The sequence below is a fragment of the Onychostruthus taczanowskii genome, unplaced genomic scaffold, assembly GCF_017590055.1.
Source record: "Onychostruthus taczanowskii isolate IOZ18803 unplaced genomic scaffold, ASM1759005v1 scaffold28, whole genome shotgun sequence".
NCBI lineage: Eukaryota > Metazoa > Chordata > Aves > Passeriformes > Passeridae > Onychostruthus > Onychostruthus taczanowskii.
The window spans coordinates 4,313,369-4,334,309 of record NW_024500128.1 but is presented as its reverse complement, the minus strand read 5'-3'; the positions used below and the strand labels follow the sequence as shown (position 1 = coordinate 4,334,309).

The following is a 20,941-nucleotide window of genomic DNA, read 5'->3' as shown; positions in this document are numbered from 1 at the left end:
AAATTCTTCACAGAAAGGGATATCAAGCGCTGGAACAGGCTGCCTAGGGAAGTGGTTGAGTCACCATCCCTGGAGTTATTTAAAAGCTATGTAGATGTGATGCTTAGGGACATGATTCAGTGCTGGACTTGACAGTGTTAAGTTAATGGCTGGATTCGATTTTAGAGGTCTTTTCTGATTGAAATGATTCTACAGTTCTACAGTACTATGATTCTATATATAAATGTATGTGTATGCATATTTACTTGTGCATATACGCACACAAAAAATCATTTTACTTCCGTGTAACCAACAAAATCTGTTCAAGAAGGTTATTTGTATTATACATATATCCACCAAGATAAAAATCCAAATGAAAACTATGTCTTCTGGATCCTGAATGCTCTGTAATTACATATCAGGAAATCAGCCTTCTCTTAAACAGCTGAATAAGCTGACACGAGCTTAAGATACTTCAAAAATTTCACCTGCTGCAGCTCAGAATGGCCCAACATGTAATTAAATTGACTATCTACTAAAAAGCAGAGCAGGAGCCTGTCTGTCAGTCAATCCAGACATGGCCTGAGTTCCTTCAGTGACATTTAGACTTGCAGAGCTCAAGCGCAGACACAATGAAAGGGTGCTGGTTTTGAGACTGTGGTCTCTGCAAAAGATGCCTGCAATGACACAGGGCAGAGCACACCACTGAGAAAAGTGCATTCAGGAAAGGAGAGAACACTGGTGCATGACATGAGTGTTCAGGGATCACACAGCAAACTGGGCCAGACACACTGCCTGAACTCTTCTGCATCGGGACACTGTTGCCTTTGTCTAAGAACAGGCATGACATTTCCAGGAACAGGCTGATTTCAAAACCAACACCATGCCATGGGCAGCCACCTATCTGTAATGAAGTGTCTGATAAAAGCAGTCATGATGGCACAGGAAGACAGAGCAGCCCTTTAAACAGACAGCAAGTAGCTCTCTTTGTGTGGCTACCAAAGGCATCGATTGCATTTCCTCACTAAATGACCAGGGAGCACTTTTGGTCCCTCTGACACTTCACAAAATTCTCTGTCCAGCTTCTCACGGGACACACAGGAATTCTTCTCTGTTCTCTGGCTGTCTGTGAAAAGACAGTTGTCCCGAGCTCTTCAGAGATCAAGTTAAACAAATGTACTGCATCTGGCTCACAGTCCTACCAGGGGCCTGGGAAAAGGGGAGGCTTTGGCAGCTAGAGGGGCTGACACCCAGACCCGTTCTTGCAGGGAAAGTCCAGTCCTCCAACCATCCCTAAACAAAACAGAAGGGACAGAGAGTTTGCACAACCCTTGTACTTCCTCATTGTTGCCTTACTGGAAACACTGACTGACAAAGGGTGAAGAAGAATATCACATGAAGAACTGTAGTGCACACTCTTAGCTACAGCCATATCGCTGCCTTTTGCCTTTGTGCTCCTTCTCTACCAATCTGAATTTTGCAGCTCCTGAATAAGGGCTGTAAACAGCTACTGAAACACGGAATCAAAACTCCATACATCCCCAAACAGCAGTGGAGAGGCCTTTCAGCTAACAGGAAGATGCCACAACAGAAACAGGTATTAGAGGCTACTCCAATAGCAACTCTTTTGCATCGTTTGTTAAGGTCTTTGTCTTTCTGTTCTCTCTACAGGACCATGCACCAATTTCATTCCAGAGGTATCTGAAACCAGCACTTCCACTGCCTACCCCTGCCACAGGCTCCGTAAAAGACCCAGCGTTTGCCATTTTAACCCAGACCAACACTGCCGACTTTCCACTCTTCAACAGCCACAATAGCACAGGTGGGTGTGCTTAGTACTGTCCTAATTCCCCTAGGCATTAAGGCTCCCAGAATGTCACTTGAAGCAACCTGAAGAAGTGCTTGAAGTCAGCTGTTTTTCACCCATTCCACAGTGTCTTTGCAGGCACCATTTACGTTTGACCAATGCCTCGTCCTCTGGGGGTAAGGGCTACAGGATGGACCAGCATGATGAGCAGGTGGCCAGATCCCTAGGAGAAGCAAGACTATGCTCGGCATGCCAGGCACAGTGCTCCACTGAGGCTGCCTTCCTGGCTTTCTATACTCCTTTGGAAAGCCACTGGATGAGCACAAGAGCTACCCAAACTACCCACAACTCATTAAATTCATCCATCCTCTCTCCCTGGGTCAGGCAACTGACAGGCTCTACTGAGGAGGAGAAATGCACCTGACAATGTACTTGTGGGTAATTACTCACTTCCAACATGAAGCAGTATGACTCCTCAGATGTATAGATGGGTTTCCTGGGAGCTCTGCAATTTCATTCTCTTTCACACCTTGACATCATAATGCTTGTGTGGTCATCAGCAAAATTCATTTCTAATGACAGCATCAGCATGTTTCATTCCCTTCACTGTTAAGCTTGGAGATTCTTCTAGTTCAATGGCCTTTTATTCCTTTCCAGACCAATACACCATGGGGAATGAAACTATAGACTACACCGACTGGCCACTGACAACAGAATTTGACTATGGCGATTCGACACCGTGCATGGGAACTGAGGAAAAGCACTTTGCAGCAAAATTTTTGCCACCTCTTTATTCTTTAGTGGTGATATTTGGCCTGACAGGCAACATGCTTGTTGTCCTTATCCTGGTAAAATACAAGAAGCTGAAGAGTATGACTGACATCTACCTGCTCAACTTGGCGATTTCTGATCTGCTCTTTGTATTTTCTCTCCCTTTTTGGGCTTATTATGCAGCTCACGAGTGGATTTTTGGGGAGGCGCTGTGTCGAATTCTGTCAGGTGTCTACCTCCTTGGCTTCTACAGTGGCATCTTCTTCATAATCCTGCTGACCCTGGACAGGTACCTGGCCATAGTGCACGCGGTGTTTGCTCTGAAAGCCAGGACAGTTACCTACGGTGTCCTCGCCAGCGTCGTCACTTGGGCCGTTGCTGTTTTGGCTTCTGTTCCTGGGGTAGTATTCCAAAAAACTCAGAAGGAAAGTTCAGGCTATACTTGCAGTGCTCATTATCCAAGTGATTCCACAATAAATTGGAAGTACTCTTTTATTTTAAAGATGAACATTCTGGGACTTTTTGTTCCAATGCTCATTATGATTTTCAGTTACTCACAAATTCTAAAAACATTATTGAGATCTAGGAATGAGAAAAAACAGAAGGCAGTCAGACTTATTTTTGTAATCATGATTTTTTACTTCATCTTCTGGACACCATTCCATATTTCTTCTTTTTTGCATACATTTCAAAATTCACTTTTCGTCCCAAATTGTGAACTTAAAGGTCAACTGGAGAAAGCAATTCAAGTGACAGAAACTATCTCAATGATCCATTGTTGCATCAATCCCGTGATTTATGTATTTGTTGGAGAAAAATTTAGGGCATATCTTTATACCTTTTTCCGAAAGCATGTCGCTCCTCACCTTTGCAAAAAATGTCCAAGTCTTTATCGTGAAAAATTGGAAAGAGTCAGTTCCACATTCACACAATCCACTGCGGAGCATGACATCTCTACTGGACTGTAAAAATACATCAGAACATTGGTTAGCAAATTTTGCATCACTTGCTTTGCCTTAAGGAGTGCCTGACATTATTTAAGATCTTTATGTCAACCACTACTGAAAACTGTATGACCCCCTATTCTTGTGGTCAACTGTTCCCTGGGATTACAGCATTTTCCATTGCTAAACTAAGAGAATCAATGAGCTCTTGAGGAAACATTCACGGCATATCTGGGTCACATCAGGATTTAAACAGGTCCCAGACAAATGATTGTGCTTTTTTACAAAAATCTATCCACTGAGGTTTACTGAGAGAGGAATACAATATTGAAAATTCTAAGCAGTAATAAGACCACAAGATCTTACTGGGACCATTTAACCCACAATTTTTTCTGTTTTGCAAATAGTGCAGTCATTTTTAAACATAATTCTTTAACAGCTTTAAGTTATAGCATTTTGATTTTTGCTTTTTAATTTTATGCCTGCCATATCACCATTCAGTTGCTGACTTTTTCCAAAGGGTGCTTTTAATCAACAACATTGTGATTTTGTGGGTGCAATTCTTCAAGCAACTGCACACACCAAGTTTACTGACTGCACAAGACAATGATGCACTCCTAACTGACAAGTCATATCCCCGCAAGAAAATAAAAACCAAAACAAAACGAAACCAATAAAGGCCCTTCAGCAAAGATCTGCAAGACTGGAATGAAAATTACCTTGGTATGTGCTATGCAAGTTTCTGTATGAGCAAAATATCAGGACCCTCTGAAGGATGTGAGCACAGTACTGAGAGCAGGCCGCCCTAGTTCTGGACAGGTAAATCATGTGCAGAAGAAGAGTTGGCACAGCAACACATGACACTGGTGTGTCAGGGTAGGTTCCTGCATGGGAAAAACATGCTCTTCACACACACAGCAACTCTGACTTTTTGGATACACTTCTAGGAAGACAGTGGCCTTGGAACTGCAAAATAAGCCAATTCCAGACAAGGCATACCTTTCTGCCTTCCCAGGAGAAGAGTGCCTCTAGCCAACTGGTGCCTCAATGAGAACTGCATGCTGATTGAAGACTCAAGACCATTGGCCTACTGGTGTGCAATGACCATATATTTATTCCATTATTGAGAGTTTCCCTGTAAAAGAAAGGAATTCTAGGGACATGGGGTTAGCAAAGAAGAGGAAGGAGGAACATAGCAGACAATTTCCTACTTCAAACTGTAAAGAAGTGCAGGTGAGCACTCCTTATGCAAGTGAGCTGTCCTTCTGGTTTTCCCCCCATTTCCTTGGAAGGGCACAGCTCATGCGTGCAAGGACTTGCTCATGGAAATCTGGAGGGGCATGTTCAACTAACCTCCAGCACGGACACCAGAGGGAATTCCATGCTACTTAAGGTCAGGCATGTGATGTAGATGCTTGAATTAGCAGCAAATCTCTTCAAGGCCCCTCAGTGGTCAGTAGAGAATAAGAAGTGCCTGAGCCAGAAGCAGTCATGGGATTTAGTCTCAAGGGAAGATTAACTGTCCAGCTGTGGAAGGAACCTGAAAATGTCAGCCTCTTAATTTGGGGATCAGATGCCTCCATCTAGGTGGTGCAAAAACTCTTCTTCCTCTTGCCTCAAAATGCCTGGGCACTGCTTTTGTTTGTTAGCTCTTATAACATCAGCTATTGTAATGTAACCTTTTGAGGTTAATAGCCACAGATAGACTACACAAAAGACCAAAAACTGTCCTTACAGTAAACTTTCTAGATTAAAAGTAATCCTTTTCCTTTTTTTTTCTAGTCTCTTTACTGAAACAATGTGAAAGCACCTTTGTAATTTTCAAGCATAAATTAGGTCAGTGCAATACAAATCCTACTGTAACGGTGATATTTCTATTGCTGTGTTTAACTGTAAATCCTTCTCTTGTTGGAATGAAATTTCTTCCTGTTTTCATGTTAATGCAGTGAAATTAATAAAATCAGTGTCTGGAAATCTCTGTATACCTTGTAGTCCATGTTTTCTTCTGTAAGCAAAAGGGCATTGGCTCTGCTCTCAGAGTGGAGATGAGAAAAAGACAAATGGGCACTTGCAATACCACACTGCAAACCAAGCAAACACAGAACTGTCTGCCCAGTCCAGAAGCTTCTGCAGGTGGCCCAGCTTTTATCCATCAGCAAACTTGAGAAGAGTGACCTACAATAGCTTTGGAAAAAGTCTGGGGCCACAGATTTTAAATTAGTGAGATTTGGAGAAATAGGGTTGTGTGTATTATAAATAGGGAAAGAGTGGCAATAAAAGAGGGCAATAAAAGATGTCACTATATTAATATTGGGATAAAACCAGGATTCTCCATAGACTCGCTGCAGAAAATTTTAGAACACTTTGCACCATATAGAGTGATCCCAGACAAGCAGTGTGCCTGTTGTCCCAAGTTTTATGTGTAAGGAAATTAAGCCCTCAAAGTTCAATATGAAAATATGCTTCTGCTTCATCTGCCATTCTCCCTGCTTCACTGTGCCCATTCCTTTTTTTTAGCCTATGATCCACACCTCCTTCTCTCCCCTCCACACTCTTCTTATCTTCTATCTTATCTTCTTATTCACCACAGGATAAACAAAATTCTATAACCACTCCCACCAACTTTTTTTTTTTTTAAATCTGATTTCAATCTCCTATTTTGTGCTGTAGGAGCACAAATAAGCTAAACTTAAACATTATGCTATTGTTATGTGCCCAAGCAAGATAATCCTTGATTCTTCATTGCAGCTTTGCACTGTGACATGCCCCTGCATGATAAGAGAGACATACAGTTAGGAATCTCCAAAATAAACATCTCTCCTTCCAGTGAAAATTACAGGAGGGATAAATACAAAGAATAAAAGGACAAATTTACATGGTATCTTGTTGCAGTTAATTAGAAATAAAGGAAGTGCCAGGAGAATAACATGACACTGACCAGGTTAAACGGCACAACAGACAGATACTGCTCATTTTGAAATTTAATTTTGCTGCTCTTTTCAACTGCTAATGTCTACTGCCCTTCACTAGGAAGTGTTTAGTGTGATCACTGGGGCCTCAGAAGCATTACTCCCTAACAAAGTAATAAAAAATTTAAGCTAACAGAGGGAAAAAACCAAACTGGAAAATTCTGGTGCATTTAGAATATCTATAGCAACAAGGCCAGAACAAAGGGGTGCAATATGCCTTGTACCCATATTTTGGTGACACCTGCCTACTAGGAGGTGTCTTTACTATTTTTTACTTTATTAAAAAAATGGAACAGGAGGATTTAAAAATAAGGTTGTCAAAGTTTGTGTCACTACCAATATGTTTTGTACATCTGGTGACAGCGAGAGTAATGTTGGTTTGAATGTTTGAAGTCTGGAATGACTGATACTGGGAAGGTGGAACCCCGGCACTGAGAGAGAGAAGGGCAGCATTTTTAGAAACACAGGCCAATATGCAAAACTGCAAAAACCTCCAAGTGATGCTCAGGTCTCCAGAACTGTCTACAGCGTTGTGCCAGTAGGATGCTACCCATACAACACAACCTATCCTGATATCAGACTTTTTGAGTGGAATGCAAATGAAATGGATGGAAGTAAAAGAGCAATCTGAACATACCCTGCAGGGACACTAACGTAAGGTATGGACAATTACAGACTATATGTAACCTTTGACTCTCAAAAGTACTTTCTGGTTTCTAGGGTCTGATGTTGACCTGAGCATGGATTCTTTCACTTGATGTGCAAGAAGCTGATTGACACATGCAGTTGAGATATTTTTTTCTTTTACTTCTGGGCAGAGATGGGTGCTAGGTCATGAATCTGCAAAGCTAGCACACCTCCAAAATGCCAGGTGATCATTTTTATACACTTTGAACAATAAAAGATTGGCATTTCCCGCATATGTACCAACCTGAAGCTGAAGTCCTTGGCTTTGCATTCTCTGATCTCCATTTAAGGGAGTGCACACTTTCTTCACCCTGCATGCCCTTTGAAGAAGGGGCTTTTGTGAGTAAGAGGCAACCATAGTCTATAGGCAGGTATTTAACTCCATTAATGACTAAGCAAACTTCTTTGGCTTTATCAACAGTTTCATTTTCTTTGCAGCTTGATTTATAGTGTACTCCCTGTACTACACTTTGGTGAATTTTTACCTCTGTCAAGCTACCTTATTGCCTTACTGGCATACACTTTGTCATCAAACAGACTGTTCACACTTTGTGTGACCTAGTTTGCACCAGGAAGAAATTTGGTGTGTGATTTTCCCAGCCTGCTTGACAAAAGGTCCCGGAGTTACAGGTACACAGGAGGAGCATATCCAATGCACAGACGAGATAGCCCCAAAACACCTAACTCTAGACCTGGAATTTATGTACTATAAATGTACCTGAAAAAAAACCCCAAAGTGTTTGAATTAAAGGCCTATGTAAAAATTAGATTCTGAGAGATTAAATTTTGTGAAATGCATAACTGTGCTCCAAAACTAAAATTTATTGTATAACAAACATTTATCTACAAATTGGGAGAGCATATACCAGAAACCTGGATAAAAATAGTAGAAGAAAGCAATGTTCTTTCCTTGCTGCTTAAGGAAACAGTTCAGTAAGAGCAGCTTGGAGAAAGCCAAAACAAAAATTATACCATGGCAATAAGACAATGTATAATGACATATGTGTCAGATTTACAATGAAGAAACAAATAGCCTAAGAATAATAGGTGAAAAATCCCCCAGCCTTTGATGTTATTGACAATAAACAACAACATGAAGAAATGTTCATCAGCTTTAGAAATGCTTGTGTCTTCCAGAATTTGGTTTTGTAACCCATCTTATTTTACACCTATGTGTGAAATGTTTTGTTTTTTTTCACTAGTCTCTATGATAGAAATCTTAGGGTGTGGTACATTGTGCTTTTCCCCTGCTGTCCTCAAAAGAATACATCTCACAGATGTCAAGATTGGGTGTGATTGTGATGGTGGCTCAAATGATGAGTCACCAGAACTTGAGAGCCTGAAAGAGAAGGCCGATGAGTAAAAATAGCCTAAGCAATAAAGTAGTTTGAACTGGATGTCTTTATTCAGCCTCATCAAGACAAAGACACTTGTTACTTAATGAAATAAAATACATGCTAATATTAACCTAGTTTGGACACAGATGTGGTGAATAGAACAAGTAACAGGATTCATCTAGTTCACGTTCACTTGTCTTAATTTGACCTTTTCTCCAGATGAAAAGGATTAATCCTTGCTGTAGCGATAGACTTTTAATAAGACCGTTGTGCTCTATCACACTGTGTATACCTAAGAAAGGTACTGGTCATTCTGTCCCAGGCTTCCTTCTTCCCCCCAGCCTTTCTTCTTCAGGTGGTGCAAGTTTGCAATAACTTGAATGGAAACCATAGGTTGAATTTTCAAGTTTCTGTACCCATAATTATACTTGATGACATTTGTGTATCACAATGGTACGTGAGGTTTTGGTATGTGTCCTAGCAGCCAGTTTGGTACCAGAGTAAATCTCATAAATTACAGCATCTCCTCTGGGAATGCCGTACCACTCAGATACCGACACTTCAGTGTGATGGGCTGATTGCTGCAAAGATGAATCATATAATCAAACATTGGATAGGAGAGATTGAAAAATGCAGCTTGGCTTGACAGTGTACATGGCTACACACTTGCTGAGTGCATCAGCTTGAGCCCCACAGATGGGGAATGTAGCTCACTTCCATTCCAGGAATATCTTTATGGAAGGAAGGAGCATCACACCACTAAACTCAACTCCTACTCATCTCTGAATGAAAACCACGATAGGTAAAATTCAAAGCTATATCAATCCACTGAATCATTAATTTTGTAATTGAACAATAGCTTCAGTTTCTTGGTAAAATGATAAGATTCAGCACAGGTGAAGAGTCTTAAAATCTACTGGCATTCATGACAAGCAGCAGTGCACTTATCCAAAGAAATGCTTGGCAAGGGATTGAGAAAAGGTGAGAAAAATCTGACTTGCAACAATGGATGTGTTGCTTGTGTTGTTCATACCTGTGCTCACACACAAGATGGAGGCAGCAGAGAAGAGGGATCAGTCCCAGATTAGCGTGTTGAAGTTTCAGACTGGATGGGAGACCAATTCCTGCAGGAAAGCTCTTGTTCTAACAGCACTAATGAACAGCACATGGCTTAATGCCTCACTAACAGTTCAAGGGGATTGGACTTGCCTACAGCCTCGTGCAAGGCCTGACTAAATCTGGCCTCTCAGCAGTTCTGCTTATCTGCAGCTGGGGTAGAGCTAATTGTAGATATCCTGCAGGTGCTGACAATAAAGCCACACAACCCAGTACTTGGGCTGCCAAGTGCCACAAGAATTCACACTCTGGGGATTCTCTCATCCAGCTGTAAGATGCAGCTGGTGAGCAGACCAAATGCATTCCCCTTATTCAGCTCTTACAACCGTGAGTGGCAGAGGCCCTCTGCTGGTGTGCAATACTCTTCACCAGTAAATAATATCCCACACTGTGCTTGCTGACCAGACTGAGCTATGGGAACTAAAAGCTATAATCAACAAAATCAAACACATTAATAAAGCCAATGAGTCTGAGGGAACAAGGGTCTATTTCTGAAGACCAGCCTACCACAGGTCTTAGTTTAAAGCAGTGGTGGTAGTTGTTATTGTCAGTCAAAATGCTGTAGGCAAGTTTTGCAGGAGCATGTTTCAGAATTAAAAATCTTGATGAAAAACAGGCAAGTCCAGCAACAGGTTTGAGACTGTTTCCTCTGTTCCTGTAATGTGAAATTATGAAAGGGTTTAGAGTTTCCAGGGGGTTAAGTAACATGTAACATATAGCAATCAATGTAGTCTTCATGAAGAGATATTTAAAATATCTATTAATTTTAGTATGGAGATTGTTTAGAAATTACATATTGAAAAAGTATATTGATACAATACCTTGTTTCAGAATAATTCATATGAAAGCAGAATAATAATATGCAATAATTCAGTATGAAAGAAGAATTTTTTATCCAGGAAAGTTAGGCAGCAACTTGTTTTAAGTGTAGTGGAAATAGGAGCAGCTATATCCACTGACTGTGTAGGGGGTCTAATATAGTCAGTCCATCAAGCATGGTGGGGTGAACACACCCTTAGAATATGCTTCAGAGGCCTTTAATTTTGATCCTGAGACTCCAGCCTTTAAAGAGCTCATTGGAATAGGTGATTAGGAAAGGAAGAGAAAAATTCATTTGTACTATGGAATAAAAATTAGTCCCTCATGCAAAGAAGGGTTGACAAGGAAAAGAGTGTGAGCTTTTCACTCTTTACTGTCTCCCCACAGATCTGAGGGATAACTCAGAAGTTGTGATTCCCTTGACTTCCGTTAAGGAATGACAGCATCCAAAGAAAGACATATTGTGCTTTTGTTTTAAAATCTTTTAGGGATACCAAGGAGTGAGTTCAGAAAAGGCATCCCTTTAGTGGCTTCACTGATGGGATGAGATCCTCCAGAACCCTACCAAGAGATATCAAGGTGAGGCAGGGGTCAGTACTTCACCAGTATCTTCTCAGGGGTTCTCTCTAAGGGCTTCTCTGGCATTTGGTCAGGCACCATTCTCTTTCTTGTTTTCTGTATTTTCCCTACCTCTTTTGTCATTTCTTTGATGTCCAGGAAGGATCTAGAAATCTGCTCACAGTGCAGCTTCAGTTTAAAAGTCAGAGGAATCAGATACGAGGAAGGAAATTGATAAGAGATCAGATTTTATCAGGCTTTTCTAAAGCTTAATTCCAAAACATAAGTAACAGTGATGTTTTAAAAGATCAGACTCACTACACAGACTAAGTCATAGTCTTATGAGAGGGATTAAAATAAAAAACACAATCCAGAAGACAAGGTGAAAGAAAAATAGGATTGATCAACTATCCTGAAATGTAAGGACTGCAACTCAGAGCAAGACAACAGAAAGTGCAGGTAATTCTGAATAGAAGCATAAACTTTATTCAAAGGCTCCACATTTTCTTAAAGGACAGAAAAACATTAAAAAATTTAAAATTTTTAAAATGTAAAGGGATGAACCACATGTAAACCATTCTTGATTCAAACAGGTTAGCTAAAAGAAAAAGATAAAATAATTATATAAACTCTTTTTCTAAAACTATAGTGGTGGTTGTGAAACTTCAACCCCTAGGAGGATCCTCTAGAATTTCAACATATCTGCACGTCTCAAGAGTTAGAAAAGTAACATCTGATGACCCATTTTTAGAAAAAAGAGAACCAGAGAACTGCTCCTTCATTTTTTTAAAATGAGAATAGATTTTTTTGCTTGAAGTTTTCAAACTGATACATCCTTCTTCACACAGGAAGACGTGTTTTTGACCTTCTTTTTGTGACAGACAAGTCATTTTAGCATTACTCACGTTGTAATAATACAAGACATCACCTGCACCATAAGATACATGGTAAGTCATCTTTGCCTCTTTTATTTTTATTTTTTTTTTTACATTTAGTAGCTACATAGGCAGTATGATGGCTGAAGTGAAACATACTAGTGGAATCCTGCCAGTGTACTCATCTTTAAAAATTACCCTGGCATAATATATATTAAATGGAATACACTAGTTTTAAAGGACAAAATCACTAGAAGACTTGAGCAGAGCATCCAGGCATCCAAGTAGGGAAAGAAATAAATCTCTAGTAATTGACATGAGGAAGAAACATAATGGAGTATGCCTCCCTGATTTTGTCTCTGAAAATGATGTGCAATGATGGAAATATGGATTTTAAAGCTGCTACTTCAAAACAAAACAGTTGTTTGAAGGTTGAGTTATTTAAGAGTACTTACGCTTCTCACAAGATGACTACAGAAAAACTAGTGTTGTATTTTAGACACTGACTCATTGGAGCCTGTTTACATGCAGGACTTTACACTTGGCACTTTACCTCCATTTGCCACAGCCTTATAATTATTACGATTTTATGGGACTATGCAAACTAACTGAAACTCACTTTAATAAAATCTTTGCTTCTTAAAACACAGAAAGGTGTGACCTGAAACTCAGCATGAAACACGGACACGAGTTTACTCATCTTTTCTATGGTGAGCCTTTCTTTTAAAAAATGCATGACTGCTAGTCTCAAGCAGAGAAACAGAATTTGTATAGCAGATTGCAGGTTTCTGGAAATATTCCATTTATCTAAACTGTACTCAAAATTATATAGAACTTTTTTTAAAAAATATCGCTTCTTCAGAGATCTTTGTTGCCTACCTTTCAGGATTTTTTTAATGATCAGGAAACATAAGCCCCGTCAGATCCCTCTAGTTAGGTGAACAATCTGCTTTAGTTAGGTGAACTGATTAACCCAGTGAAATATTCCAGCCAGTAGCCAACAGTGTCTTCTAAAACATCAAGATTATAGGATAAAGCACAAACCTGCTTATAGTTCATTTTTTTTGTTTCCAAATTGGTATTTTTAGTCTCTCTCCATTGTCAGCATGTGCTGGATACTATACACAATTCAGAGTAATAAAATACTTTTGCAGAGAGACTCGTGAAGCAAAGGCTGGGCTAGAGGAATGGGGTTTGGTTAGCAAAAGCAACTGCTCAAAGGGGAAGCCATAACTTAAGCATGTGAAAAGGGTTGTAAGGGAAAACACAAGATGCAGGGAAAATGTGGTAGTCATTCCAGGAAGGCAGAGAAAAAAGAGAGAAGGCATTGAAATAGCAGTTAAAGGTAAGAAGGGTCTGTCACAAAAATAATTATCACAGTAGTATCAGGGCAGCATTTTGCTATGAATCTCATCAATCACCTACTCATAAAGTCCAACTCTGGGTTTATGATTTAGTGGTTTTTCATATCCATATTTATGCATGGCCATCCCACAGGTGCAAAATGAGCAAGACAGGGAGTGCTGGGTCTGGTACTCATTGCATAAGCCCAGTATACCGCATGGCTGACTGACACATTGTAAATGAGGACACTCAGCTATGTGCAGGGATGTACTGTCAGGGCATGCAACATGGATCTAGCAATTCTAGCTGAAGGAAATCTTAAATATTTCCTTGGGTAATGCCCAAGACTCATCATGTTTTGAAGTAAAGAATTTAATGTTTTAGACCAAACTCACTTTTTTAAAAGTGAAAGTACTTAAGAAATATACTTTATATTACACTTTATAAGAAATATACTTTATATTATACTTTATACAGTATATTTCTTAAATACTTATAAGAAAGTACTTAAGAAATATATTTACTTGCTGAAAGTACTTAAAAAATATAAACCCTTAGCTACTTTAAAATCAAGTTATTTTTTGACGACAGAGCCACAGCCACTTCCTTTACCAACAAAACCATAACTGCTGCATTGTAATAAATACATAGTTAGTATGACTATGAAAAAAAACCAGTTTCACAGAGATTGCCAGAGTTTCCTAAAAGACAGTCTTTGAAGAGGTTGACAGCACTTATTTGTCATCAAGAGATTGTATCTGGGCAAAGCTGATACCCAAACAATTACAATTTGCTAATATTCTCTTACTCCTCATTCTCCAAAAGAAAACTTTACACTGTACTCAACATATCAAAGTAATCTCTGAATATGGATGTTGTTGTTCTTCTTAGGAGAAGAGCTGGTAGCCAGACTCAAAACTCGGGGAAAGAGCACAAAAAACATTTTGCAAAAGCAGCACTTCTTTTTGTACAAGGTGCAGATTTTGCTCCAAAAAAACTTCCTCTTTTGGAGCAGATGCATATCTGCACTGTGCAGCATAAGAATCTCCATCAGGAGCTGGCAGCAGAACTTCATTTTTAAGGTCACAGACCTAGCAAATAGCCCCTTCCCCAAGACCTCAGCTTAGATTTAGTTAAGTCAATGACTTTGACACAGATTAAGGACACTGGCATATTAAGCAATTTGTTTTTACAGCAGTAAATAGTCCATTCTCCTGAGGGGTTTCAGCTACAGGCACAAAGAGATGCTTTTGGGATTTAACAAGTTCTAAGTCAGAATGGACCTCTATGAGCTTGTACGAAAAAGCAGAGCAGGAGCCTGTCTGTCAGTCAATCCAGACATGGCCTGAGTTCCTTCAGTGACATTTAGACTTGCAGAGCTCAAGCGCAGACACAATGAAAGGGTGCTGGTTTTGAGACTGTGGTCTCTGCAAAAGATGCCTGCAATGACACAGGGCAGAGCACACCACTGAGAAAAGTGCATTCAGGAAAGGAGAGAACACTGGTGCATGACATGAGTGTTCAGGGATCACACAGCAAGCTGGGCCAGACACACTGCCTGAACTCTTCTGCATCGGGACACTGTTGCCTTTGTCTAAGAACAGGCATGACATTTCCAGGAACAGGCTGATTTCAAAACCAACACCATGCCATGGGCAGCCACCTATCTGTAATGAAGTGTCTGATAAAAGCAGTCATGATGGCACAGGAAGACAGAGCAGCCCTTTAAACAGACAGCAAGTAGCTCTCTTTGTGTGGCTACCAAAGGCATCGATTGCATTTCCTCACTAAATGACCAGGGAGCACTTTTGGTCCCTCTGACACTTCACAAAATTCTCTGTCCAGCTTCTCACGGGACACACAGAAATTCCTCTGTGTTCTCTGGCTGTCTGTGAGAAGACAGTTGTCCCGAGCTTTTCAGACATCAAGTTAAACAAATGTACTGCATCTGGTTCACAGTCCTACCAGGGGCCTGGGAAAAGGGGAGGCTTTGGAGACTGGAGGGGCTGACATCACAGTCACAGCCTTTCTCTGCTCCCAGTGTGTAGCAGAACTTGCTTGATGGCTTTCACAGCTCTGCTGCACACTCACCTCCCTGGCCCTGACTCCTTGCAAGGGAAGGCCAGTCCCTCACATAGTGCCTAAATCAAGAATAGCCATGGCTTGAATTCAATCCACCATTCCTGTTTCTGGTTTAGCCAGGCAGCTGACAATCTCTACTGAGAAAGAAAAATGCACATGACAATGTACATATGAGAAATGACACACAGCACACTTCCAACATGCACCAGTGTGACTGCATAGCTGTATGGATGACTTTCCTGGGAGCTCTGCAATTTCATTCTTTTGACAATTCGATGCTTGTGTGCTCATCAGCAAAACTAATCTCAAATGAGAGCATCAGCATGTTTCATTCCCTTCACTGTTAAGCTTGAAGATTCTTCTAGTTTAATGTATTTTTTTTTCTCCTTTCCAGACCAATACACCATGGGAAATGAAACCACAGACTACACCGACTGGCCACTGACAACAGAATTTGACTACAGTGATTCGACACCTTGCCCTGCAAGTGAGGAAAAGCACTTTGCAGCAAAATTTTTGCCACCTCTTTATTCTTTAGTGGTGATATTTGGCCTGACAGGCAACATGCTTGTTGTCCTTATCCTGGTAAAATACAAGAAGCTGAAGAGTATGACTGACATCTACCTGCTCAACTTGGCGATTTCTGATCTGCTCTTTGTATTTTCTCTCCCTTTTTGGGCTTATTATGCAGCTCACGAGTGGATTTTTGGGGAGGCGCTGTGTCGAATTCTGTCAGGTGTCTACCTCCTTGGCTTCTACAGTGGCATCTTCTTCATAATCCTGCTGACCCTGGACAGGTACCTGGCCATAGTGCACGCGGTGTTTGCTCTGAAAGCCAGGACAGTTACCTACGGTGTCCTCGCCAGCGTTGTCACTTGGGCTGTTGCTGTTCTTATTTCTCTCCCTGGGGTAGTATTTCACAAAACTCAGAAGGAAAGTTCAGGCTATACTTGCAATGCTCATTATCCATCTGAGCAGAGAAATGCATGGAAGCAATTCCTCACCTTAAAAATGAACATCCTGGGACTTCTTATTCCAATGTTAGTCATGATCTGCAGCTACACACGAATTATAAAGACGTTACTGCAGTGTAGGAACGAGAAGAAACATAAAGCAGTCAGGCTTATTTTCATTATCATGATTATCTACTTTTTTTTCTGGGCACCATACAACATTTGCATTCTCTTGCGTGATTTTCAAGGTGCATTTTCCATCTCTACTTGTGAAGGAAATGGTCAACTGCACAAAGCAATCCAAGTGACGGAAACAATCTCAATGATCCATTGTTGTATCAACCCTGTAATCTATGCCTTCGCTGGAGAAAAATTTAGGAAATATCTTCGCAGCTTTTTCCGAAAGCAGATTGCAGTCCACTTGTCTAAATACTGTCCTGTTTTCTATGCTGACACAGCTGAACGAGCGAGCTCCACCTACACACAATCTACTGGAGAACAAGAAGTTTCTGCTGCATTATAAGTTGTGTCTAGTGAAAAAGTGGAATTGACTCTTATGAGATGAACTCTTTGATGAAAACCTGCTGAATCTCTCCTGGACATTGTCGCTAAGGCAGCTGAAAAAAAAAAAAAATCACAGAATACATGTTTACCAAAGATTGCATTTGCTCACAGACTTGGGTATTTGTAAATACATGAAAAGGATGTGGCAAATTACCTGACTGGGGGCCTGAGCTAGCAGGCTAACAGATTTTTTGAAGTGAACTAGAGGTTATAAAGTTACACTGGTTCTTTGGAAACTCTTTTTGACTTTGTACATCACAAGATATCTCACTCATTTAAACTCAGTCTCAGTCATATTTTTTTACTAGTCTGGTTGTGTATCTCTGCAAATAATGCTAAATTACTAAGGTCCATCATACAGCATGGAATGGAAAATTTTATACATTTAGAATGGACTCTGATATTTCATGGTATATTTTCCTTTGTGTATGGTTGAGTCCTAACCACTTAGACCTTTCTCATAATAGTTCCAACTGCTTGGGGCTAATACCTGAGTGATTTTTGAGTTTGATACTTCTGAATGGTCTTTATTACTCATTTACTCTTTTATATGCTACTCATGCTAAAAAAAAGAGAGTATAATTGAGCTATCATTAAAAAACTAATGTCCTATAACTGATCAGAAAATCAGTGTGGTAACAGTATTTTAAAAATAAAGTATTTCACATGGAGCTTTAACCAGGTTGGATCAAATGTGAAGAGTGATTCAACAGTGTTTTAGCTTCTTAGCACAGTGATTTTGCTTGCCTTTTTTGTAGCCTACATAAGAGAAAAACTTTTTAAAAAATGAATGCAGGCATAACGGCTATCAAACAACAACAGTGGTGAAACAGATGTGAAAATGATTTCTGAACTGCATTGACACAGATGTTTTTAGAGATAAGTGTATGTCATAAACATTTAAGTTAAGAAAGCATCTGAATAAGTAAAAATATTCCCTGTTCTACAGACTCAAGGGCATAGAGCATTTCTCTTTTGTTTTAGAAGTTGGTATCATTTGGGGGGCTGTGACAGTGGGGTTTTTTTTGCCATTTAGGAGTTTTACAGAGAGCAAAAATTTCCATAATTAGTAAGATTGGTGGTTAAATATGACTGATTCTCTATAAAGCTCAGAACCTGTAAAGCACAGGAACACTTAGAAAATATGAAATAAATACTGGGCTACTCAGGTGCTTAAGAACATACCATAACCACAGTATTAATTAATTTGGGCCAATTTCTCCTTCTATCAGTTCTTATATTTCCCCTAAGACATATGGTATTGGACAACTTTGGAGCCAGGAAAAAAAAAGTGAATCTTTTGTTTGCTGTTCCTGTCCAGAAGGGCAATTTCTGTTTCCCAACTTCTCTAGACAGCCTTTTAAATAATATTTTCAAAGAAACAAATGTTTCAAGAAGTCTCAAAGAAATTTTACAGTGGAACGTGCTTGTGAAAGCAGGAAGTGAAATAGGGAAATCTTTACTTATCAAACCACTTGTTTTGTGCTATTTATTTTGTCATATTAAGCACCACTTTGGAACTACATCCATATGGGAAGTGTAACAGAAGTATACCAAACCTTCTCATTTACAAGATATTTAGCTGCATACTCTTCTTTAAGGCCCTGTGCATCAATTACTTTCTGGACTTTGTACATGTTTTTTAAATGGGTAAATATATCAGCATAATGACAAAGACATGCCTTCTAATCAGGTTTTTTTTTGTTTGTTTGGTTGTTGTTTTGGTTTTTTTTTTGCTTATAGAATACATTTATGAAAACAATTTTATATTTTATTCTGCTCTTGACAAGAACTTTCACTTGGTCTTAAAAACACCTTGCCTTTAGGAAACTACTTTCTCTGGAGGGCTTTGATGCCAGACACAGTAATGCCTCTTTGTCAGCCCTTCTGGAGCAAAACACAGCCACATGTGCGTGGGCACACTGACAAGCTTTCAAAGAGGCACGTCAAAACTGCCCTGATCCTTCCACAGCATGGACCTCTAATCATGGATCTTTCTAAGCAACAAGCAGCTTCCGGAGGAAAGAGGTGGAACTGAGGTTGGTGGCCCTGTGGTTCGGCAGATTATCGAGAGTTTCCATCACTTCCCTGGAAAGGAATCACAGTTCAGCACATGAAAATTAGTCATATTTCAGCGACTGCAATGAACTGTGATCCACATTCAAGCAGACAATTGAAACCACAGTATTTTGCTGGTGCATTCAGTTAAGGACACTGCCAATAATTGTAATAATACTTTGTATTATAACATCCATTAAAGTTGGTTAACTTTTTTGTTAGACTTCTTGATCCTTTCCCACCTCCATCCCCTTAGGTTTGGAACAGTCCAGAAGAATGAAAAAGGAAAATAAATTCCTATTCATAACACTGAAAGAACAGGCAGGACAAAATTGGGGTTTTACAAGTGGACTAAGAACCAGCATAATCAAATAACACAGGACCATCAAGATAACTCCAGTGCTCTTCACTGCTTCTCACTAATAATCTAATAATAAATATGCTATTTTGGTTGTCATTACACTTGATTTTGTTTATATTTACCAATGGAAAAAGCAGTATCATACAATTCATATTAGTGGTTTTTAAAATAAATAAGCGTATAAAAGAATTCCAGTGTATTTAGTGACTTAAGTAATTAGGTAATCTTGCTCAAATCTAACAATTTCAGTGGACTTGCGCACACACTTCCCTCCAGTTCTTAAGATTACAGTGCCACCATGTGGTCTCAGAGTAAAGTCTGATGCCAACAAACACGCTCTACTCCGGGCAGGCTTTTGGTGCTTTTCTCATTCAAAACATTTTCTAGGATGAATTTCTTCACAAAAAGAGTGATTAGGTATTGGAATGGGTTTTCCAGGAAGGTGGTGGTGTCACTGTCCCTGGAGGTGTTTAGGAAGAGACTGGATATGGCTCTTGGTGCAGTGCTATGGTCTGATTGACAGAGTGGTGTTGGGTCATGGGATGGACTCAATGATCTCAGAGGTCTTTCCCAACCTAATTGATGCTGTGATCCCTTTCCTAAGAAAATCTCCTAATGGAATGACTGCCCCCACTACAGGCATTATCAGTATTATGCAAACAGCAGCAAGCCACTGTGGTCACTAAGAATGGAAGGGAAGTCCATTGGGTGCATAGGTAGGGTCACCCTGTCACGATGCAGGCAGATGCCAAGAGTGCAGTTCAGGATTATAGACCCTGCTCTGGAAGGAGAGCCTTCCATGTTCTTGCCACAGCTTGGAAGATACAATCTACACAACTGAAAGTGAAGTGCAAGGTCCTACACCTGGGTCACGGCAACGCCAGACACAGATCCAAGTCGGGTGTAAAAGCGATTGAGATTGAGAAAGAGATTGAGCCCAGTGGAGAAGGACTTGGGGGTGATGACTGATGAAAATCTCAACTCACTCCACTCTTCTCTGGCTGCAATTACCATTGCACAACTACTTTTTGGTTTTCTTTCTTCTTAAATATATTACCACAGAGGAGTTACTGCCATTTCTAATTGGTCCAGTCCACCTTTGGATCCACCAGGGATTGGCTCTGCCGGACATGGAGGAAGCTTCTGGAACCTGCTCAAAGAAGCCACCCCAGCTACCAAAAACCAGGCCCTGCAAACCCAATACAAAGTACCTGAGGGGGGCCTGCAGGGAGGCCAGGGAAGGACTCATGGTCAGGAACTGCAGTGATAGGACAAAGAGTAATGGGTACAAATTGAAAGAGGGTAAATTTAGGTTAGATATCAGGAAGAATTTTTTTCCCGTGACAGTGGTGAGGAACAACTTGCCCAAAGAGGTAGTGCTCAATGCCAGGATACGGTATAGGGTGTTCAGTGGGACGTGTTCCTGCCCTTGGCAGGGGAGGCTGGGGCTAGATGCTCTTTCACGTCCCTCCCAACGCCTCATCCCTCTGCGATTCCCTAAGTTCCCCTCCCGTCTCTCCCTGCGGCCCCGCGCTCCCTCAGCGAGGCGCTCGCGCCGCCGGCTCCCCCACGCGCGCTCCCAGCGCCCCCTGCGGGCGGAGCGCGGGCGCGCAGCCACGCGGAGCTCCGCTCCCGCCCCGCCCACATCCGTCATGACCCCGCCCCTCATCCCCACCCCGGCCCCGCCTCCCCATGCCGACTCCGCCCCGCGCCTGCG

General features: G+C 40.7%; 2 protein-coding genes across 3 annotated transcripts; both read left to right on the top strand.

Moving 5' to 3' along the window:
- Window positions 1-1,557: 1,557 nt before the first annotated feature.
- LOC121337608 (C-C chemokine receptor type 5-like) lies at window positions 1,558-5,437 on the top strand. The gene is made up of 3 exons (XM_041407796.1): window positions 1,558-1,576; window positions 1,624-1,801; window positions 2,444-5,437. The coding sequence occupies exons 1-3, from the start codon at window positions 1,559-1,561 to the stop codon at window positions 3,523-3,525; spliced, it is 1,278 nt and encodes a 425-aa protein (XP_041263730.1). The 5' UTR covers window position 1,558; the 3' UTR covers window positions 3,526-5,437.
- Window positions 5,438-11,764: 6,327 nt separating this feature from the next.
- LOC121337603 (C-C chemokine receptor type 5-like) lies at window positions 11,765-19,086 on the top strand. 2 transcript variants are annotated; one of them, XM_041407791.1, is made up of 3 exons: window positions 11,765-11,934; window positions 12,513-12,572; window positions 15,683-19,086. In XM_041407791.1, exons 2-3 carry the CDS (start codon window positions 12,536-12,538, stop codon window positions 16,762-16,764), a joined length of 1,119 nt encoding a protein of 372 aa, XP_041263725.1. In that variant the 5' UTR covers window positions 11,765-11,934; window positions 12,513-12,535; the 3' UTR covers window positions 16,765-19,086. The 2 variants fall into 2 exon arrangements, with proteins under 2 accessions (XP_041263725.1, XP_041263726.1); XM_041407792.1 differs by lacking the exon at window positions 12,513-12,572.
- Window positions 19,087-20,941: the final 1,855 nt, after the last annotated feature.